This window comes from Pteronotus mesoamericanus, unplaced genomic scaffold (assembly GCF_021234165.1).
Source record: "Pteronotus mesoamericanus isolate MK-2021 breed Mesoamerican mustached bat unplaced genomic scaffold, CSHL_Meso_final contig_78, whole genome shotgun sequence".
In the NCBI taxonomy this organism is placed as follows: Eukaryota; Metazoa; Chordata; class Mammalia; order Chiroptera; family Mormoopidae; genus Pteronotus; species Pteronotus mesoamericanus.
Window position 1 is genome coordinate 20304059 of NW_026555258.1, and position 23215 is coordinate 20327273.

Sequence of the window (23215 nt, forward strand, 5' to 3'; positions counted from 1 at the left end):
AGAGGAGACACACATGTCTGCCTGTATATCCTTTCTAATGAGAAGGGAGACAATCTCTGTCATTTCTGCCATTAGAGCCAAGTGCCTGTTGCCTTGGTGGCATGTCCTTATGTCCAGATGACCCTTCTCCAACCACTCGGATTTCCAGAAAGCCAAGGGTGTGACTGCATTGAAAGATTTTACTGTGAACCTCTGCTCACTTGGCTGCCAGCTGTCCCATCCGCCGGTGCCCTGTTACCGTGCGGCAGGACGTATGTTCACGGCAGGATCCAGGCTCCCTTCCCGGGCCAAACACCTGCAGATGCTAGCGCTCTGCAGGCTCTAACGCCTTTCCAGGATCCACCTCTGTGAACGGATGTGCTTTTCTTCCCTGCAGAAGCAGGCGCAGGGTCTTCATCTGCCTGACTTGGGACCCAGGAGAGTGGCAGCCACACAGCCCCAGGCCCCTTCTGCTGCACAGTGTGATTTCTGAGCTGGGTTCAGGCCATGCCAGCACCTACCTCTGTGCCTTTGCCAGTGCTGACCCCCCTCCTGGAATGCCTCTTCTCACCCCGATTCAACTCAGCCTCCCTTCTAGGCCATGTCAGGTGACACTCCGTCACGGAGTACGTCCTGAGCTCTCAAAGTGCTCTCCGGCTCTGAGTAAACCTCTGAGCTTAAGTTGCTTTCTGTGACAGCTTCCCCGTTTGGCCTTGGGCTCATTATTTGTGTATTTAAACAAAACCTTTCTGATTAGGCCCTAAGACTTAGGACGTCTTCTTTTTAACTTGGTCGCTCTTGGTGACAAGGCACACACACCTGAGAACCTGAGAGTTAGTCCCAGAAGGGAACTTAGGAGCCATCTGTCAAGTATTTCCATCGAAGTGAACCCAAAGCCTTAGACCGTGGCAAGTCAGTGAGCAGCCCAGCCTGACTCATGCCCAGTTTTTACAGTTTCAGATTTAAGTGCTTTTTTCAGTTCACTGTGCTCTCAAGCCTCAGTCTCCGTCACTGTACAGTAGAGGCAGTGACATCTGTTTCTCAGGGAAGTTCAGCGGCTTAGCGAGTTAAGGGAGCAGAATGTGTTTTGTAGTCTGACATGGGCGTGGGTCTCCTCTTCCGAGCTGGACATTCTGAAGGGACCAGGAGTTACCACAGCCCCCAGGGATGACACGCTGAGGTTAGCCAAACCTGCAAGGCTGTCTTGCCTGTGGGAGAAGCTGAAGCAATTCAGACAAGAGCCCTTCGGCTTCTGGGGTGTCACCGATTTTCCTGAGGACCTGGGACAATGCGGTTGGTGGCCGGTGACTGGGTGTGGTGGCAGGTGTGTTTCTGGGGAGATTGAGTAATAGACGGGGGCCTGGAGGGAACCAGTGGTTTGCTTGTCTCTTGGCTTTTTACTCAATCATGGAGGCTCCTGCAAGGCCTGACCCCCCACCCCCAGCCCCCCAGCCCCTGACTTGCCAGTCAGAGCCCGGCCCAGGCAGGGCTCTTGGCACAGCTCTCCTCATAAGGAACCGGCCTCCGTCCCAGCTCCCTGCGAAGAGCCAAGCCTGGTTTCCATAGAGCCCTGCCCAGCCCTGAAGCAAGGTCAGAGTCTGTTGGCATCTCCTATTTTTAGCAGTTGGGACTGGGGCCTCCTGTTTCCTTTTCCACGTCAGAGTGGGAAGGCCCCCTGGGAACCCTCTCTGCGGCTCTCCCTTTTGCACAGCTCCCAGCAGGGCAAGGATTTTAATTGTACACAGCAAAGCCGGGGTCTGGCCTGCTCCCTGCCCCCCAGCTTTCTCACAGCCTGGCCCGATGCCTGCTGTTTACTGACTTCTCCCTCCTCCCCCTCCCCCTGCCCCGCTTAGGCATCTAACCTAAGGCTTTAGGTAACTCAGGTCTAACATTCATCGCTGACCTGTGAAGCTGACCAGGGGACAGGCCCATTTTACAAATGATGAAGCTGAGGCTCAGAGACATTAGGAACCTTGTAAAAGTGAAGGGACAGAGGTGGCATCCAGAACCTGGCCTTATTCCAAAGCCCAGCCCTTTCCACTGTGGCCTCTCCTGGTTCCATTACGCACGGTAACGTCACACACATACACAAACACACACACCTGGGAGGGAACATTCGGTAAGTAGCCGGTCAGCAAACTTTGACTTGGCGCTTAGTCAGTGCCGGGCTCTGTGGTGCAGAAGCAAGTCAGACACTGCCCCGGCCGCCACGTTCGGGCGAGACACCCAGACCGTGGATCCTTGGAAGAGAGCGGGTTCGGCCCTCCACTTCGGGAGCCTGGAGGGACAATGCCTAAGTGTCATGGGTCAGATGGCCAAGGTGCCCCAGAGGGACGGTGGACATGGGGCGGGCCCCAGAGGATGGGGGAGTGCCAGGCAGAGGAGCAGCAGGGATCTGGGGCAGGGATAACAACCCCTTCTCTCAAGCAGGAGTCTCTCCCGGGCCCCGGGGCGGGTCTACTAGAGGGCAGGTGTCAGCCCCTGCCAGCATGGAAAGGGAACATTTTTATGGCACATGTTTTACAGCAAGGAATGAAGAAAGGACGATCTTGGCCTTTCTCTCAAGCCCTGGGAGGTGTTTTTCCCCTGGTCTTTGTAGTGCGGGATGGGGTAGATGGGTGATAAGAGCCCCTGGGCTGGGAGATAAGGGTGACACGGACCCGTCCCTGCTGGAAGGGCTGAGTGGCCGCCTCAGGGACTGCTGCAGCGTCACTCCGATGGTTGTCTGGAGGGTCATTGCATTTGCTGCTTGTGTGGACACTACTGAGCGGTCCTGCCATTTCAGAGGTACCTGAAGGGGAAGTGGGAGAGTGGAAACACTAATAGCAGGACGCGTTGCTGTAAGAGAAACGTTTAACAGCCCTTCCTTCCATTCGGACGGTTCATTATTGTTTCCATGGACACTCAGCTGATTCTTCAGTGTGCCAGGGGCTAGCTCAGTGCACAGATGAGGACACTGAGGCTGGGAGGAGGAGGGGTCCTTGCTCATAGTCACACACCCAGTGAGTGGCAGAGCTGGGACCTGAAATCTGTCTTCTGCCTCCTTCCATTTTAGTACCAATAAATGGGAAACAGCTTAGGAAATGTCACGGGCCTCCCAGCAGCCTGTTTCTGAAGGCCGGGAGGGCGAGTCTTTTCCTGCCCGTGTGCAAATATTGATACTGAATGGGAAGCTGTTGATAAAAAGGGTCGCTGCAGTTGATTTAGACCTGCCCCCAAGGAAACCTCAAGTAGTGGGTATGAATGGTGAGGAGGAGAGATGCCTCTCCTCGGCAGAGAAGGCCCTCTAGCCAACATGTGCTGGGGAGGCCCAGAGTGCTGGCCGCGGACACAACCGGAGGTAGACACCCGCTGCCGCCGCCGCCGCCGCTGCCTCCTCCTCCTCCTCCTCCTCCTCCTCCTCCTCATTAGGGCTGTGATGCTGGGCACCTCATGCACCCCCCGTCCTTCCCCCCACCCCACCCCATGGCCACCTTCATCTCCTCTGAAACCTAAGAGAACAAGGGATGTGATATGGTCCAACGTGTGTTTTTTCTGTCCACATCAAACAATTCTGATGCTATGCCTGGAGATAATAGCTTCAGATCCCACAGGTCAAGAGCTCGGTCTCAAAAGGCACCCCCCCACCCCCACCCCAAGCCCATATACATTTCAGGTGCCGATCGCAAGATCTTAGGCAATGACATTCTGCAGCCAGCCTCCTGCGTGTCATAGTTCCAGAACTGTTGTGCTATGAGAACAGGTGGGTTTTTATGGGAAGGGTTTTGCCAGGTGGACTTGGATGAGAAATTCAGATCAGAAACCCCCATTCCGACACCCATGAGAGTGTTTGAAGTACACGTCTTGCCCTTTGAACTCAGAAGTGCACCTGTCAGTTTCTAGAGATTGCTTTAATGGTCAGTTAAGAGGGCTGGAGCTTCGCTTTGGCCTTTGCTGACGGGCGGCCCGGCTCTGTTTAGGCAGGAGGCAGGTGAACATCTGAGACAAGTCCTGCTGCTACAGGCCTACAAACCAAACCCAGGATACGCTCTGCTAAACACATTGGGCCTTCATGCCTAGCTGTTCATCACAAGGTGGCTTTGTGGGATAAAATATGAGTGATCCGAGTCTGGTCAGCTGCTGCAGCTAAGAAGAAAGTCAAGCCATTTTGAACTGGCTGGATATAACATAGGTTTTATCGTGTCTCATTTTAGGATGGTGACTGGGTTTCTTATCGCCCCTGATGCAGGCAGGCAAACCTGATCTGAACGCCATGGGGTCAAGGAGCTTTTAAAATGGAGTTGTTTCTGATTTCTTTCCCAGCTTAGCAAGTCTCAGACTTTCCACAGGCCTCCATCCCGGCAGGTCCTGCTCTGGGCAGGGCTCCAGGCTGTTGCTGGGCAGGAAGGAGGGGAGCTCCTTAGCAGTGTGGCCAGAGGGAAAGCAGCCTGCTGTCCGGTAGAAAGAAGCATCTATCTATATGTTAACACTGGCGGTAGACATCGGGCTGGTAAACTGTGAAATCGAGATTTTACAGAGCTCAAAGAGAAATTTTCAGAAGGGGTTGTGGATGTTTCCAGATCCCCAAGATCACTAGGACACATTCCAGGGCAGAAGACGATGTGGGAAAACTTCAGCACTGAGTATTTTTAATGGGCACACTGGGCATCTTTAAAAAGCATTCATGCTCTGAGATTCTGTTTACTGGGTATTGGGTGGGACCTGGGTCTATTCATGAGTGTAATGTTCAGCCAGGGTTGAAAATCACAGCTAAGGTTGGGCTTGGATCAAGATTGGAGTTTGATAGTAGAGGGAGAGGAATGGTGGGCTTTAAACATGTTCTGTCCAAAATACGACAAGGAGACTTGAGACAGGAGGAAATGGAACACGCTCTTTAAGCTGCAAGACCCTGGGTCTAATAAGCTTAGAAGGCTGGTTGCAGGGAGAACATTCTTTGCCAGATAATGGGGAATTCTTTTGAAAGTGGGAAGAACAGGTTTAGTCATAGCCATTAGCATGATCCTTACTTTGGCAGGAAAGTAAATACTGTAATACTCTCATCAAGTCTTTATCTGCCCTCCTCCCAGGAGCCGAGGTCCAGGGTTCTTGACCTGCTTGAGGGGCAACTGTGAGACCAAATTCTAATGAGTCACATTGATCATCAAAAACTGCCCGATAGGCAAACAACAAATGAAAGAACAATGGAAGTGCCAACCCAGCCCACCCCCGTGAAAATAATATTCTCAGTAAAAGTAAAAAAAAAAAAACCATGCTTCAAAGTGAAAAAGATAAGAGTAAACAATATTCACAGCCCTATATCCAAAATAGCACCATGAAATCTTTCTGGACATATCTGGATAGGAAATATTAATTTTATATCAATGGGATTCTACCTGATTGTTTGCATCTGACATTGCGCTGTGTGCATCTCCTGCCACGTCAATAAATGTAGGCCCCCATCAGTTTTAAAGGCTGAATAGTATTTCATTACACAGATGAGCCAGTTTTTGAAATCTGTCTTTGTTGATGGGCGTTTAGGTCATTTCCAATTCAAAGCTATTAACAGTGAGAGAAAGCATCCTGTACATGCGCCTTTGAGATATGCATCTGGCTTCAGGGATCTGCTTCTTTTATGACACAGTGGTTGCTGCTCCCGGGAGTGGAGATGACAGAAGCCCACGTTCTCCCATTGTACCGCTTACAGCTTATTGTGTTATAATTCATCTGCTGTTTGCTTTTCTGTTTCCTTATCCCGCTCCTCCCACACAGTCACAATGGGCTTTTGGTGAGGGATAGAGTAGACTGTACTACTTTAGTCCTGTCCTCCTTCATTGTTAGAATGTGCCAAGTTGAGGTTGCCACGGGAGGTATATTGACAGGCACCAGAATGGCCTCTGATCCTGAACAGCTAGTGAGAAACCCCGTCTGGCTGCCATTCCAGCTGTTACTCGAACAGCAGTGCTTCATTGCATATCCAGTTTCTGGACAGTGATGGGGAAAGTTTGCCGCGCTCTGTGCTTGGCACAGGAAGCACAGAAATGATGGTGTGAACTGATGGCTCTGCCCGCCAGGGCTTACATGAGCTCAGAGGGGCTCGCAGTGCTATGTTCCTCAACGTCCTTTTCCATGGAAGTTAAGCTTTTGAGGCTAGTCAGGACTGTGGCACAAACAACTTTGACATTCTAGGGAGATGGTTTTGTCATTTCCTTGGGTGGGTCAGGCTGAAGTGGTTGTTCTGTTAAAAACTAGAGGAAGTTGAATCGCCTTAATTGGCCAGAGCCAACATTTCTCAGGCAAGTCCCTAGGTGTCTTTCCATCTTTGAATATGGGTCCTTTTCCCTGTGAAGGAATAAAGGGGTCATGAATGTTGGTTTTATAACTTTAGAGTTTAGGGCGACAGATCTACAAGACCACTATGTGATCAGAGATTCTTAGAAGTGCAGTTTGTAGTCTTTACTAGATTAATGGAGACTTAAACTAATTGGGGAAGATGGATTGTAACTTGAGGAACTCAGAAGGAAGAGGCAGTTGGCTCCACCGACTTCATTGATTAATAAGTTAAAGGGTTTTAAGTTCTTTTAGGCTCCTCTTTGAAAAGCCTGTGGAAGCTATGGGCCCTTTCTCCAAGAAAAAAAATGCACTGTGTGCACAATCACAGATTTTCTTAATACCATCCCAAGACGTTTGCAGATCCCCAGCCTAAGAACCCTTGATCCAGTGCAGTCTCTGGTTTGTACGGGTGAAATTACTACGGTTTGTAGAGGGGGCTAACTCTGAGGTCTGTATACGCTTGCTGATGCACTCTATTCCTAAAGCAACATTTTTTTTTTTTTCTTTCAGCACTGGCTGGATCATTCCAAACCCATAAAAAAGCAGATGAAAAGTAAGTAAGCAGAATTTAGCCAACTCCTTTATTTCTTTTATCGGAAAGTAAACTCCTTTGCCAGTGTTTTGAGGCGTTCTGTTTTCATTAGAACTTGGGAGCATTATTAAAATAGATTCAATTTTAAGTGGCTGATTTTTAATGTCTTAAGGCTGGCCAAGTGTTCGAGTTTATAATTCAAACAAGAGTCTTTAGTAGATATTAAAGCACAGACTATGCTCTCATTTGCAATCAGACACCCCTGCCAATGAGAACTAATTAATCTGCTGTTCAGAAACAGGACTTTACACTCATGATAGTCCTTTGCAATGAGCAGTAAAGTAGGTTCAGGGAATGGGGGAGCAGAAGAGACCTGTGCAGCAGGCCCAGCTCTGGGGTTCCAGGTACGGTACCATGTTCCTTCGGTGTTATTTTTGCATGTTTGGGTAATTTTTTAAAAAATTTAATACTTGCAGGTATTTTTACTGTATGTTTAGATTACAGAACTCTTGGCTGTTTAGGTGTCACTTTCCTTTAGCTCTCTTAGAATTTTGTAAGAAGTTGGCATCTGTTTGGAGCATCAGGGCAATGTGGGGTGAATGTAAAACGTCGGCTCTTAGTAATTCCTCTAGAATCAGGGGTGTCCAAACTTTTGGCATCTCTGCGCCACACGGGAAGAAGAGTTGTCTTGGGCCACCCATTAAATGCATTGCAACAAGTAATCAACAAAAAGATCTCATAATGCTATAAGTAAATGTATGATTTTGTGTCGGGCCACATTCATAGCCAGCCTGGGCTGCATGGGCTGCAGGGTGGACACCCCTGATTCTAGATGAAGCCAGTTTTCCTCCAGAATGAGGTGCCTCACAAAGCTGTCTTTGCTGACATAATTCCTTTAAGTTTTCCAAACAAGTATTGAAAAGAGCTTGCTAGCATTGCACGCACTGCTGTGCCCTCCCTGTGTAGTAGTGAATGTGTTAATAGACTTAATGTGTTTTTCCTTTTGTCCATCCTGTGATCTTCAAAATTGGGGAAAAACCTCTTCAACCCTCCATCTCCAAATGTTTAGTTGGACCTGCTTATGCTTTGCACTTTCGAGTTAAATATTATTCTTCAGAACCGAACAACCTTCGTGAAGAGTTTACAAGGTAGGACAAAATGCAGAACGGGATCTCCCCGCCCCCCGTAGCGCCTGCCTCACTTATGATTTATGGGTGTTCTAAACTGTGCATTTGCTTCCCCCCCCCCACTGCTGCCTTTATATTCTGAGCAAAAGTTATTAGCACTTTGCCTGTGCTCATCTCTGTATCCTGTTGAAAAAGCCACACTTTGCTTTACTTGCCCCTTTTCTTAGTGAATCAAATGAAAAGACTTTTTTCCTCATCACATTTCTGTTTGGTTGGACGTTGGGTAATTTGGTTAGTACTTTGGCCCTTTATTTTTGTGTCAGATAAGAAAAGGGGAAGGCTGGTGTTGGAAGATCATCTCTCAGTCCAAAATCACCATCTTATTTTTTTTTTTAAGGGACTGCAAAAATCTTCCCTTGATTGTCACAGTATCAACGTTGTTAGACTCTCTTTATGTTATCTTTCTAGCCCCCCTGAATTTCTTTTATGGTGTGCCTGCTTCTCGCAGATCAGAAAGGGCATTGAAGCAAAAGAGACCTCAGACACATGTTAAGTGTGGGGTTTTCTTCCCACCACCCATTTATCAGGGAGATTCTCTCCCCAGTCCTGCCTGATATCCCCAGAGCCTCCTTGTCATTGTCTGTGTGATGGACAGCAGAGGTGCCATAAAAGCTGCTGGGCAGCCCACCGTAATGACCACTAGCTTGGAGATGACCGCCAACTCTCACTGAACGATGGCTCCTCTCCCACCACCGAGAGGCTCATGGAGCTCCTGTAGTTAGGTTTTTCTATAGGAACTAGAGGTTCTGGCCAAGTCACACTGTGTCCTCCTTGATGGGAGCACTCAGTTCAATGGTGGTTAAACACCTGTCGCATGCAGGAACATTCTGGAATACACCGGAACCTTCAGGCCCCCTGTTGATTTCTGGGTCACCCACATTGTCCTATATCCATTCCACAGAGAGTGACTACCTGCATTGTTTTCAAAGTTCAAAGAAATTAAATTATTCCAGTGTTTTGTTCCAGAGTCCTTCTGGCTGTCATCAAAGGCAGTGATTCTTTACCAGGGTTGTGTGAATCAGAAACACCTGGGAAGCTTTTGAACAAATCAGATTCCTGGGGACCACGCTTGTATGTGAGATTCTGGTTCCCTAGGTGTGGCGTGGGGAGTGTGGGCAGCTTCTTATTCTTTACACGCACTCTGAAGTGGTTCTGCTGCCCACATCCACCTGGTTAAAAAACTCACTTATTTACTTGTGTGAACCCGACTTGTGTTGATTGCTGCCGCCTTCCCCATTTTTCGTTACCCCTGTCACCAGCCACTGCAGTGCAGCTCCAGGATTCTCGTTTCCTGTGTGTGTCTGTGTGTGCGCGCACTCACACATGCATGGTTTTTTAAAAGACAGAGCCTGCAGTTAAACTGCATCAGAGTCTTAACCCTGCAAAAGTCTTAAACTGCAAAAGTCTTAAGCAGTTGCTAACGACGATCATCCGTAAACTCTTTGATACAATCAGAGGCAACCTCTCGGGACTCCCCGGTGGGGCTGGCTGAGGGTCCCAGGCCCTGGCTCCCCCTGCCCGTTTGACTGAACAGGTCGCGTGCCTGTGTGCGAGCGCGGTGTGCGAGTGTGGCGTGGAGTGTTTGGCTCTCTTCCGAGACACCGAGGGGTTGTCGAGGCTGTCCCTGGACCGTGCCGTGTTCCATGTTCATCTTCCAAGTATCTTGCGAGTTCCGTACATGCACTCACCTTCCTAGCTAGGTTCTGGGGTGCCTTCCTTGGAGGCTCAGGAGGAGATGCTTCCACTACTGTCCTCATTGGAGTTGGGCTCTCTTCTTCCATTGCAGAATTCCTGGGTGTGTGCGGGGCGGGGAGTATGATGGGCAGTTGGGACCAGAAGCAGCCGGGAAACAGTGGCCCTCTGTTGACTTTTGTATATGTTTGTCAGGTACCTGTTTGTTTTACAACTCAGGCATGACATTCTTTCAGGAAAGTAAGTATGTTTTGTTTTACCTCTTAAACCCAGGATAGATCATAGTGTATTTCTAAATAACTCTGACTGTTTTGTTTTTTAACTCTCTTACCCTTGTTCCCTTTTCAAAATTCAAAAAAAAGTACACCAGGCATTGTAAAGTGAGTCTAATACTTGTATCACTGTCATCATCTTATTTTAAATAATTACTCTATGGCTTGAAGCATTTCCAAGAGCATTTAATATCTTAAGTGATGTGTATTTGGGAATCATTCTCTCCCCGATCACATCACTGGCCCATTCATAATGGCTTTTGTCGTATTTGCAAGCAAGATACGTTATTAGTATGTATACACTTACAAGTATTTGGACAATCAAAAAGTCTCATTCATCACCGTTTGCATTCAATAATGTAAAGAGGTAATGTTCTGATTCTGATAGAAAGAGGTTTAGACATTTCATCCCATTTCCTTTGCCCCTCTTAAAAGTGGTTTTTAAATACTAGGCCTCTGGCTACCCAGGGAGCGTTGAAGACAGGAGCATTGGCACCGTAGTGGTTGCTGTTACAGGCAATATTGATTCACTCTGAAGAGATAAGATTTACAGCCATAGCTTTTACAGTTGTGTTATTTCTCAGCATATGTACTGAATATTTTCTCTTCCATGAAAAACTAAGACTCTACTGAATCTAAAAAGCAATACCTGATACTGACCAGAATGCATTTTGATTTTGAATATAATCTGAAGGAAATTTAAAATGTGATTTCCGAATTTGCAAACTCTTCTTCAATAGAATATGCGCAATACAAATCTTATTGGAATATACACTATAGAACAAGTAGATTGTACAGTGTATACATTTGCCTTATTCAGCCATGCAAAACAGATCTTTGATTGACTTGTGTATTATGAGTATGTGTGTATTTTTATCTCCCTCCCCCTTTCTCCATACTGTGCTCCTCATACTAAAGGCCTCTGAACTCTAGTCAATGTCCTCAGTTTGGAAAAATATTAATGGTGACATCTTGCATTTGTATAGTACTTTGCGGTTTACATGCCCTTCAGCCTGATTTACTGTACTTCAAAGCAGAATGGTGTTCTGGTCCGAGCACTGCCTCCTCCCAGCTGGATGAGCTTGGGCAAGATACAGAACACTCAGTTCCTCGTGTCTGAGTGGGGGTGGGAGCACTGCCAACCCCTGGCCTAGGGGTCTGCAAACTCCATGCATTGACCAAATTGGAGCATATAGATGACAAGGCTTTGGAAACTGTGAAGTGCTATACCAATGTACGTCATTACTATTTTTCTAACTAAACTTGTAATATTAAATATGAATGAGATCCTGATTTGTGGTAGTAAATACACTTCTGTGGCTCTACCTCAGTTATATGAGCGTATCCAGCTGTCCTGGCAATGTTAGATATTGTGTCTGTCTGTTTCTTTTTAATATTACAATCTTGTCTCAAAGATTTATGGCAGCTTGGAAAGGTGCATGTACTATGTCAAGATAAAATAAGTTTTAGAATAATAAGAGGAGGCTTTTATTCTATTTCCCAAGCTTCCCCGTTTTTTGTGAAATTCGCTCAAGTTGCCCACAGGGTTGATAGAACCTATACCTAGATTGGGTTATTTTACCAAATGATAACTGACTTTGGGAAATATGTAGAGTTAAGTCAGCTTACTTTCATTCTTTTATGTGGACAGAAAAAATAGAAACCACAGAAAACAAAAATCATTATTTAAAGATCACTACCTTTTTGACAAAGAACTTTAATGACATTTTGCATGATTATGAGTATTTAAGTTCATATATAGAATTAATTTCGTTTCTTTTTTTTCCAAGATTGAAATGCCCATATGAAACAGCTGTGGAATTAGCTGCTCTGTGTCTACAAGGTACATTGTTCTCTTGTGGTCATTAGTATTTTAAAGTTCTTGCTTTCATTTCCACAAATGGGTGTCTGCTGTGTACCAGGCACAGTGCTCTACTTTGGGGGTACAAATGAATGTGATATGGTCTCCATCCTTAAGTAGCTGCGGTCCCGTGAGGACCACCTGCCAGGACCACGTACTCTGTATGCACAGAGTACAGTGTAGTTCCTTCGGGAGGAGAGACCTGCGGGAGGCTTGGGAGAGGAGGTCCCGTGGGAGAATTAGTAAATGAATATGATCAAAGTAGGAAAAGTGTGTGCAGAGAGGCACCGGCAGTTGATTGGTGTCAGAAGATGAAGTTTAAGGAGCTGGATAAGTGGGCGGCCTCAGACCCCTTTAAAGAGCGTGAATATCACGCTGTCAGCAATGGTGCCTTTGAAAGCGTTTAAGAGGGAGGCAGGCCCGGTTGGAAGTGCCTTTTACTAAGTTGGGAGGCCTACGTGAGGAAATGTGTATACAACTCTGGTATCATAATCATATTCCTGTCCCTTGATTTTGATTTTTTGCTTATTGGCCACATACGATTTTGTGGAAGGCTCTTGCTTAGACTTATGTGGGACTCCTGTCTGTGCACTTGTGATGAGGGGCTAGAGGAAGACCAAGACCAGGCTGGGGGTGCAGGGAGGAGGTGTCACTGTGATTAAAAGATTAAACTGAATAGGGCTGGGGGTTAAACATGCACGCACACACCAAAACAAACACCGGAACAGCGCTGGTGACGCAAGAAGGACCTGGTCATCAGGCCTAGGTGTTGAGAGAGGCATCAGAGGTGGCTTGCAGGCTGCTCCCAAGGATAGGTAACGGAATGGTTAGGAGAATAGTTGGGCTTCAGCGGGGGAGACTTCAGAGTAAGGGCACTTGGCTGAGAGGTGCTTCCTGAGGGTGCCAGTCTGACTTGGCGAGAAGCATCGAGAGGGGAGTCATCAGCGTGTGGGTGGGAAGTGGATGGTAAGAGGTTTGCCCCCATGACCGTCAGCATTGACAGTTCCATCCATAGGATGCACTGGTGGATCTTCCAAGTGCACAAGGGACACTTGCCACAGTCTCCAGCCCTAATTAAGAGGGTCCTAATGTGTCGTTGCACATAAGGAATTTCATCAGCCCATCAGATGGACACATGCCATGGACCTGCTTACTAGTGTGCTCATTGGCTCCCATGGAATAATGAATTACTCATTCATAATTACTGATTGTTTTTTGAACACCATAAGATTTGGCTTCTCACTTTTACATTTACCAATTTCTAAAAGTTGATCTGAGTCTTCAAGTTAGAAAGTCTGTACACACTTATTATAGAAAACCAGGACAACACCACAGCCGACAGGCAGAAGGAAAGCGGCTCCGCTCTATCCTGCCAGCCACAGACAGCCAGAGATTCTCTCTGTGAGTTTCAAATGGGGTTTTTTAAATGTAACTTTGTCCAGAGTCATATATAAAATGTTTGTATGTGTTTCTATTTGCCATTTTTGGTACATGCGTTTTGTCATTTTTATACTCCTAAAGATGGTTCTTAACGACCTCAGATTATCCCCCTTCCTTAGCTTTCTTATTCTCTAATGGGTGCTCAGCATATGGTAGCTGCTTAGGAAGAACAGAATAAATTGAATAAAGTTGAAGAGGCCCTCACTGACTTTGGTTGAAGGGGGAGCCTGTCCCTGAGGTCTGAAGGCATTCGTGGTAGAAGTGATAATACTGCCACCTGCAACTGTCTCTGCCAAGTACAGGGATAAGTGCGTCATGTCCATATATCCCTAATACAGCCGTCCTTACGGCCAGTGCCATGAGGATGTGTAATGGCTCGGGGAACTTGGAAACGGACTGTCCGCTTTGACCAGGTATGGATTCCCCCGGCTCGTCAGGTCGCGTGCACCCTCGAGATTCTGAGTTGCCCGGAGTTCACCCCCTCAGGCGTGGTGGCCCGCACTAGATGTCAGGGTATAGTCACTGGGACAAAAAAGCGTCCGTGTCAGACCGGGGGCCCCCACTGCACTGGGGGGATTTCTTCCTTAGGCCATGGGCACACTATGTAAACCTGTACATGGGCTGGAATGATTAGAGGATGAGGAACACACCTCACCGCCCCCCAACCTGTGCGATGAAGGCATTGCCACATTCACCAAGCCCAGCTCCAGACCAGCCTTGCATATGCCTTGCCCGGAACCAGCGCAGACAAAAATATCAGCTGTCCGTGAGCCCTTCTTGAAGAAATTGCCCGTTTGAGTGGCAACAACATTAGTGTGATTTAAGATGCAGTCATTATGTCAGGTATAGATAAAAACACTGAAGACAGACATGCTAATGTCTACGGCAAGCTCTTGTTCCGCTCTCCCCACTCTGTCCCCCCTTTCCCTACTGCATCAGTTAGTGCTGGAGCCTGCTTTTCAGTTCAGCCACAGCCGAGCCAGCTTGCCTCAGACGATAAGGATCACTAAGCATCTCTGTGGATTTGAATAACAAAAACAGTTGCGTTTCTTCCCGGGCTTGAGCCTTGAAGGCATGTCTTGCTGTGGTTGTCCTTGAAGGAATGATGAGTTAGGATGCACTTTGGGGAACTAAATTTAGGGTAGATTTGAAATTTATTTCAGACGAGAAAGAAAAACAAGGGAGGAAGGAGAATAGGACCATCATTGGTTGTGTGCCGTGATCTCATTTCATCCTTGCAACAGTTCCCGTTTCACAGCTACAACATCAGAGACCCTGAGAGGTTAACGACTTGCTCGGGTCACACAGGCCACGCACAGCAGAGGTGGCACGCCTGCCCCGCTGTGTCGGAGCTGTTTCCTCCACCCTCCACAGCCGGGGCCCTGGCTGCAGAGGTCACAGACTGAGTGCAGTGTCCAGTTTTGCCAGCAGGTTCTTGGAAGGCAGGCGTGCTATCGCAACATGGGTCTCCCTTGGGCCTCTTTAGGTCCAGTCGCGGTGAGGAGGGGCACCAGCCCCCTTGCCGGGTCCCAGGGAAACCTTGTCATTGTCTGGCTTCTCCCTCCTGTACTTGATGGTGTCAGTGGACTTGTCCAGACATACCGCTAAAGGCAGGGCTGTGCTGTCTCACTTTGGCCCAAGGGAAGAGCGGTTTACATCAAGGACATCTTTTCCCAGACTGCCCCTCTGCTCTTGCTAGGTCCCTAGTTTCAGGGTGACCTCTTGTTAAGAGGTCAGTGGTGGCCTCCCACCTTGGAAGCCCGGGCCTCGCCTTCTCTGGGCAAATTCTAGAGCAGTCTTCATTAGTGACTTTGCCCAAGGTACCAAGCAGCTGCACACCCTGACCCAGCCCACCTGGTCTTCTTGGTGGGGGGCCACCCACCCTCGAGTTGCAGATGAGGGGCTCTACTCAGGTGAGGAAACATTCAGCAGGTCCCTGCCCACTGTCACACAAGGTCTTACCCAGTCTTCCCACCACTCCTCCAAGCCTGTATTCATGCTTCCTCCGTGTGATCGGGAAGTTTGTCCACTTCTGCAAGCCAGCCGGTGTCCTCAGCGGCCCGTGCTGGGCCTGGGGTGGCTCACATGGGGTGATGGACAGGGCTGCTGGGTACAGTGTGAGTTGCTGACAGTGGAGGTACTCAGGCGTATATGCTGGCCGGTCATTTAATGGGATTTGCTGTGTTAAGCAGTGGTTCTCAGAGTATGTTCCCTGGGTCAGCCTCATCAGCATCTCCTGGGACCTTGCTACAAATTCTCAGGTCTTAGTGCCGACCCTGGGGGTGGGGTCCAGGGCTGTGTGTTGTAACGAGCCTTCCAGGTGACCCCCGATGCACACTCGTGCTTGAAAACCGCTGTTGTAGATCAGTGCTTTTCAAAGCAACGTGTGTACCAACCACCTGGGCATTGTAAGAAAAGGCGGGTTTCGCTTCGGTAGGTCCGAGGTCGGGCCCGAGATCCTGCACTGTGAGACGGCTCCCAGGTGATGCTGCTGCTTCTGGTCTAGGGGTGACCCGCTTTGTGCAGCAAGGTGTTAGAGGAGCCTCTGGAGGACCCCTGTTCTTTCTCGGGTCTGCTTCCTGAGCTGCAGGGGTGTGGGGTTTGGGGATGGCCTTGGACTTCCCCTTCCGTGTCCTGGGGGAACGGGGCCCCTGTGTCCTCGGGTCGTCCGTTCTGCAGGGGTGCTGGCTGAGAGCAGGGTCCAGCAGCACCGGCTTTTTGCGGGGATTGCCCACGGGGCTGCCCCTCCTGTGCGCGGCAGGCCCCTGCCCTCCCTGGTCCTCCGTTCCGCCTGAGCTGCGGCAGTCGCTCCTGCAGCTCTTCTGGGTACCTGCTCTTCCTTCACTCCTTCCCTCTCCCTCCCAACATATTTGTCTCCTGGATTCTGCATGTGCTGAATTCTTGATTGGTCCTCACCGGCACTGCAGACCCTGGAGTGCTGCTCAGACCCACCTGCTTAAGGGGAGCTTTGTTAAATGGATGTTTCTGGGCGGGTCCTTATTCCCTGCAGTGGCCTTTTATTGCAGATTCAGGCTCTACAGCTTTATCAGTGTGGCGGGGGCGGGGAGGGGGTGGGTATGTAACAGGGGCCTCCTTGGGTAGGGGGAGTAGTCAGGAGAAAGGCAGTACTCACTAAGATGATGGTGTTGTGCCCGATGGAGGGCGGGCGCTAGAATGACTCTTGGGGGTTCTGAATGTACACGTGGGTACCGAGAGGGAGTTGAGTCCTCCTGAAAGGGGAGAGTTCTGCATTTGGGGCACTCGTGCTTTCTTACGATGCAAAACGCCTTTGGACCTGGTTGCAGCAGGGATGAAAAACATTCAATGTCTCCTGTGTTTTCTCCCTCTCATGAAACTTGCAGCGGAGCTTGGGGAGTGTGAGCTTCCAGAACACACACCAGAGCTTGTGTCTGAGTTTCGGTTCATTCCAAATCAGACAGAAGCGATGGAATTTGATATCTTCCAGAGATGGAAAGAGTGCAGGTACCTTGATGCATTTATTTTGGGATATGTAAGTGTTTGTAAGATTCTTTTATCTACTGTAAAATTGGAGCCCCAGCCCTTTGCCTCTCTCTCCTGTGCTCCAGTCTTGTTTACCTGAAGGCCCACACATCTCTCTTGCCAGCGATGTACAGTAAAAACCAAAGCACACTCCCATTTCTCTCTGAATTACACAGCTGGATCCTGATCTGCCCTTTGCTCCCAGGGACGCCTCCTCAAGAAAGCGAGGAGGTGCTGCCTTGATCTAGTCCACGCACCTGGATCTCTGTCCATGGTCTGAACTGAAGAGTATAAACTCTTAGAGGGACACGCATGTTGGAGACCATGTGCTGTGCAGCATTGTATTTCAGACACATGGTCACCGCAGCTAAAACCAGCCCTGCCATTTCTCTTTGGGCTTTTTCCTCCTTTCCCCCACGGACACCCTGGTCTGGCGCCTTTATGCCTGGTCTACCAGCGGCGCCTCCACTCACAAGTATCTCAGACTTTAGCCTTCCTGCCCAGCGCATCTTCCCCAGGCTCTGCCGTTCCAAGGCCCTCTTGGACTCAGAAACTCAGCATGGTTTCCTGTTGTCCCTCAGTCATTCCGAAGGACGTGTGACTTTTTTGAAAGTGGAGGGTGATGTGAGCATGTTCTCGTATCACATACAGACCTGTGGTTGCAGAGTGACCTGCCCCGCTGCACGCCGCCCCCTCCCCACGGCAGGCAACCCTTGTCAGCCAGTAGTGTGTGTTCTCAGCCTTTCCTTGGAATATACACACCCGTATCTACACACCAAAAAATCGTCTCCTGAAGTGTTCACATTATAAACACTGCTCTCTCATGGTCCTAGTCGACTAACAGCCTGTTCTGGAGGTGTGTTAATACGGGTGTCCCTTGTTTCTTTAATTGCTGCATAAAATCCCTTAGTGTGTGGCTGTGCCCTTCAGAATTTTGTGGGTGTACAAGTTTCAGTTTACATGTATTTCCATTGGTTTTTCTAAGGGGAAAGAGCCCTGCCCAGGCGGAACTCTCCTATCTGAATAAAGCGAAGTGGCTGGAAATGTATGGGGTAGACATGCACGTTGTCAGGGTAAGAACTGGGTGCATGTAAGTCGTTGGGTCTCCCTGTGACTGAGCAATGTGTAAGCGATGTGCAAACAAAGTAATGTGGTGAGCAAACTGTTTTACATTCTGCTCTGTGACGACCTGTTAGAACCTTCTACCGATTGTCACTTCATTTATTTGTAGGGAAGAGATGGCTGTGAATATTCTCTTGGACTGACCCCGACAGGCATATTAATCTTTGAAGGAGCTAACAAAATAGGCTTATTCTTTTGGTAATTTAGTTTTGTCTAATATTAAAAATGTCTTTTCCTATTTTGTGGTGGAATTATATGTGATGAATGATTATTGAGGGATATTTGCAACGCCCTGATTCATTTTAAAAGCACACCATTCTCTTTAATATGTGGGTGTGTGGCAATGGCAATGAAGCTTCTGGATAATCACCCTTAAATGAACGAATGATTTCTTAGCAAATCCAAGCTTTAAAAGTAGAAAGGAAACTGCTGTTGGATGTGGAGTTTTCCTGCAGACTGTACTTTTACAATGTTTTCTCTGACCAGGCCTAAAATTACCAAAATGGATTTCAAAAAGAGCAAACTGACGCTGGTAGTGGTGGAGGACGATGATCAGGTAACCCTCGCTCCCGTTTCTCGCGCTTGCCACGGGGAATCCTCCCTGCGTGTTCCGCGGGCCCACTGAAACGAGAACCCCCGTGCTTCCCCATGCAGGGCCGGGAACAGGAACACACGTTTGTCTTCCGCTTGGACAGTGCCAGGACCTGCAAGCACCTGTGGAAGTGCGCAGTCGAGCATCACGCGTTCTTCCGGCTGCGGACGCCAGGAAATAGCAAATCGAATAGATCAGACTTTATCAGGCTGGGGTCTCGCTTCAGATTCAGGTAGGTGCCGTGTTTTACAATGCGATCGCGTGTTTTGAAGGAGGGCAGCAGTGCTGTTTTTTCTGAAGGGAGCCATGGATCTGCATCCAGACGCTCAAGCTGGACGTCCCGTCCCTGCTTCTTTAAGACCTGACCTTTAGCCCTGGCTGGTGTGACTCAGTGGATTGAGTGCCGGCCTGCGAACCAAAGGGTCGCCGGTTCGATTCCCAGTCAGGGCATGTGCCTGGGTTGTGGGCCAGGTCCCAGTAGGGGGTGCACAAGAGGCAACCACACGTTGATGTTTCTCTCTCTTTCTCCCTCCCTTCCCCTCTTTCTAAAAATAAATAATTTAAAATCTTTAAAAAAATAAAAAAGACCTGACCTTTAGGCAAGTCCCGGAGGCTCTTTCAGCCTATGTTCTCATTGATGAAATGGGGATAATAATAATAACAAGGTATTAATTGCTGGCATTTAGCTTGAACTAGGCTGTCTGATACAGAAAACACTAGCCACATGAGGCTATTTAGATTCGTTCACAGTACAGGAATTTTAAACTGTAGTTTCTCAGTCTCACTAACCACGCTTCAGGCGCCCGGGGCACACGAGGCAGGTGGTTACCGCGTTGGGCAGCGGCAGCCACAGAACGCAAGCGGCACTGAGGGCAGCTCTGTCACCGCACTGCACCAGGGCGTCCCACGTGCCGACTCACAGTCCTCCCGGCAGCCTTCAGAAGACGGGGCCCCTGGCTGTCCCCATTTTACAGATAAGGAACCTAGGGCCAGGGGGTTACATAACCTGCCCAGAGTCACAGACAGTTAATGGTACAGCCAAGATTCCACCCCACACTCTCTGGGTCCTGACCTTTTAACCCCTCCTCTGTTGCTTTTCACATGCGCATGTCAAGAAATTCCTTGGCATTTGAGAACGAGAGCAGATGTCAACATGCTTGTGAGTGACCCAGGGCAAGCTCAGTAAATACTTGAATCTGAAAAGGCCCTGAAAAAAAATAGAGAATTTATTCTGGTATATTTATACTTATGATTCTGAGACCATGTCTCCCAATGTGTATGAAAACTCCCTGGGCGTTTGTTAAAAATGAGGATTTATGACCTCATCTACAACCTTTGCCATCGGAGTCAGTGCGTGCCCCCACGTGCATGTATGAAGAAGGCCTGGGCGTGTGCATTTTCAGTGTGCTCCCAAGGTTGATTTCTGAGGCACGTTTACAGATCTGAGCGCAGCTCTTACAGGATCTAAGACTTCACATGTTTCATAACCTCTACCCACACATGGCATGTCCTTGAACTCTGTTTAAAGTGCCAAAAGATCTGCACATTTCAAATTTATCTCTGTGCAGGGGAATGCGGTGCACTCGTGGTTAAAGAATTATTTTGTTTGAATGTATTTTTAAATGTTGCGAGGCGGGGGGAAAAACACCAGCTCCTTTCTGAGAATCGAATCCCAGGGTTCTGTGGAGGATGGAGAGTGTCAGGGCTGCAAAGGTTAAGGGAGATGTTGCACGGTGGGCTGATGCCTGCTGGAGTCGGAGTGAGGACGGAAGGCCTGTGGGGGAGGCTGCCAAGGCAGGGGTTCCCATCTCGGGAGGCAGCTTCCCCAGGATCTGGCCCAGACCAGGCTCCCTTCTGCTCTTGGAAGAGAAGCTTAGAGAGAAAGGGGAGTTTCGAAATGAGGTTGCCCCTGGGAGGCCCTTAGAGCAGGTGGCAGGTGGCTCCTTCCGTGTGATAAACCCTAAACCGAGAGTGGCTGGAGGGAAGCAGAGACTGACGGTCTAAAGCAGCGTGCCTGCTGGAAGCTGGGCAGCACATGGGTGGACACCCAGGAAGCCCTGGCAAGAGAAGCAACCTTTCCCGAGGCATGGCAAGCAAAGCCAAGGTTCAGATAAGTGGTCATCGATAACAGCCTTTTAAAAGATTTAAAATGTCTGTGTAATTTGTTTTATGAAAGGTTATTATACATGAGAATCAGTGTTCTCTTAGTCAGATGTTCCAAGTACTTGAACCCACTTGGTCTGTGCAGCCAAGTAGCTGGTACCTAAATTGTAGGTTTTGCCCTTTGATGGAAATGCTTGCCTCTGTCACACAGCCTGGATTTGGCAAAGGCGATTTTATTTCCAAATGGAAATTTCGCGTGTTCTTTACCAAATGAGTCACAAGAGGTTGAAAGTGACATTGGAACTCTTGGAACTAAAAAGTTCGCTTTCAAATGTGTGTCATGAACTGATATTCTGATGTTGGTAACAAGCAATAAAATATTTACTTCCAGTGGGCGGACGGAATATCAAGCTACACATGGGGCCCGGTTACGAAGAACCAGCACCTTTGAGAGGAAGCCTAGCAAACGCTATCCATCCCGGAGACATGCGACGTTCAAAGGTTGCGTGTTTTTCATTCTGCCTTGGAATTTTACATTATGGTTTAGTTGGTTCATCCCCAAGGGGCTGGGTAAAGCAGATTCTGAAGGAACTTCCTGCTGTTTGGCTCTGTCATCCTGAAGGTTTTTATTTTTATTTTTAATTATAGTGAAATGTAATGCTGTATTAGTGTCAGGTATTAGCATAGCACGCTAACATTTATATTTATATGCTGTTGACCTGGCACCTATACTTTCCCATTCTAGAACCTTTAACCCACTCTTTCCTTCCTTTCTGGACCAAAAGTGCAATAGCCTGGCATCCAGAACTTCTCTAAAGTCTTTCTTAGCTGCTTTAGTGGAGACCAAAAAAAATGCCTGGATCCCAGGAAATGTTGACCTCACCTTCAAGAAAACCGCCCGGATGAGACATGCCCAGGGAGGGGTGCCAGGCAGTGAAGGGGCACTGACTGCAGGAACGGGCAGTGACTGAGTGGGGGGGTGGGGAGCGGCGGGGGCGCCCGTAATGTCCCACGGGCTCTGCTACCTCCCTGACAAGCACCGAGCTTATGTGTGTAGTCCATGGGGTCAAAATTGTGCAGAAACCCCTCAGTATAAGGAGGAACTTTCTAATGGGGCTGTCCAGAGACACTGCTATCTTAGGACAGCAGTGAGCTCCCAGTCCCCGGGCCAACGTGCAGGCGCAACGGGAAAGCCCCCTTGCTGTGGCTGCCCCAGCGGGGAGGGGGCATCCTTACGCTTGACCCCCGTGCGGTGGCGTTAGGGCTCTTCCAGGCTCTGTGTTTCTCTCCCACTTTCTTTCCTGACCTCCATCCTCTTTTCCTGCTTTGTTTCACTGACATTTTCTCCAGCCAGAGTTCTGGCACCTTTGCAAAGCTTTTGATGGTTCTCCATGCTGCATCCCTTTAAAAGTGGAGTGGAGTCTGGATAAATGAGCTCTAGCTCTTTGCGCGGCCCCTTCCACAGACTCACACCCTGCCCCCGACGGCAGGGACTGCCCTGAGCTTCCCCAGGCGGTTCAGCCTTGTACTTAGCCTTTGTCACCTTACGCCTCTCTGCCTCTGTTTGTGTCAAGCCTGGGAGCTTCTTGAGAGCAAGGTCTGTGCCTGTCATCTCTGCATCGCAGAGTGTTGGGCCCTGGGACGGGGCTCAGAGAGCTTTGGCCGAGAGAATCGGGGCGGCGGGTGGGGCGGCGGGGGCAGGACACAGAGGGAAGTCCAGTTGCTTCTCCTCCAGAAAGGAGAAGCTGCCAGGGCAGAGTCTGCCTCCTGGCGTGGAGGCAGCCCTCAGACCCCAGAAATCTCTTTAGTGTGGTAAAAGTGATAAAGCTCTCTAAGATGTCATGCCTCTCTCTCTTTTTTTCTTTTTTTTTTTTTTGTTTGTTTTTAAAGCAAGCAACCCGGTGATAGCCGCTCAGCTCTGGTAAGTGCCCCCCAGGCTCTGGGGTACAGCTCTTTTCTCTGTTATATTTACTTTCAATATTGACTTTTCCCTTGATACAATTAAATCACCAAGGGAGCCCGCTGATCTTTTTCTTTCTTTCTTTTTTTTTTTCTTTTCTTTTTCTGCTGCCTGGCTATACCATCCCCCTGGCTTTCACTAAGTACACAGCAGAATGTTCCAAGACAGTTTGTTTTTTTAGAAAACACAGCTGCCTTGTTTGAGTAGCTCTGTGCTTTGTTTATTATACCAGTGGGTGATAAAGGTGATAGGAATGTGTGCAGCACACGGTGCTCATGGCGTCGCGGGTGGTGCTGGGGAAGGAAGGCCATGCCCGGAAGCCAACGCTTGGTGAGCGCAGATGCCAGGACACAGGCCGTGATGGGCAGTCGTACAGTGTAGAAGACCTTCAGTAAATGCCTTCATTGCCATTCCTACAGGAGAAAGAGCTTGTCCCAAGACTGAAACTCTAGCACAAAAGTCAGCCAATGCTTTCAGTAGAGTGCCAGGTAGTCAATACTTTAGACTTCGCAGGCCCTGTGTCCTTCTCACAAGTACTCAGCTCTGTTGCTGGAGCCCAAAAACCACCATAGACAACTTGTAAATGAAGGAACACGGCTGTGCGCCAATTAGACTTGACTCACTATTGCAGGTAGGCCAGGGTAGGACCGTGGGGAGTGGTTTGC

At 48.7% G+C, this 23215-nt stretch overlaps 1 protein-coding gene across 3 annotated transcripts in view; it reads left to right on the forward strand.

The window, feature by feature from the left end:
* The window catches only part of EPB41L4B (erythrocyte membrane protein band 4.1 like 4B), a 116324-nt gene that overhangs the window by 33555 nt on the left and 59554 nt on the right, over positions 1-23215 (forward strand). For all 3 annotated transcript variants that reach the window (XM_054584554.1, XM_054584553.1, XM_054584552.1), the window contains exons 3-13: positions 6799-6841; positions 7890-7968; positions 9895-9939; positions 11762-11814; positions 16635-16755; positions 17759-17846; positions 18005-18093; positions 18382-18451; positions 18550-18719; positions 20982-21091; positions 22481-22511. In XM_054584554.1, the coding sequence (XP_054440529.1) occupies positions 6799-6841; positions 7890-7968; positions 9895-9939; positions 11762-11814; positions 16635-16755; positions 17759-17846; positions 18005-18093; positions 18382-18451; positions 18550-18719; positions 20982-21091; positions 22481-22511 (899 nt within the window). The remainder of the gene's footprint in view (positions 1-6798; positions 6842-7889; positions 7969-9894; positions 9940-11761; positions 11815-16634; positions 16756-17758; positions 17847-18004; positions 18094-18381; positions 18452-18549; positions 18720-20981; positions 21092-22480; positions 22512-23215) is intronic.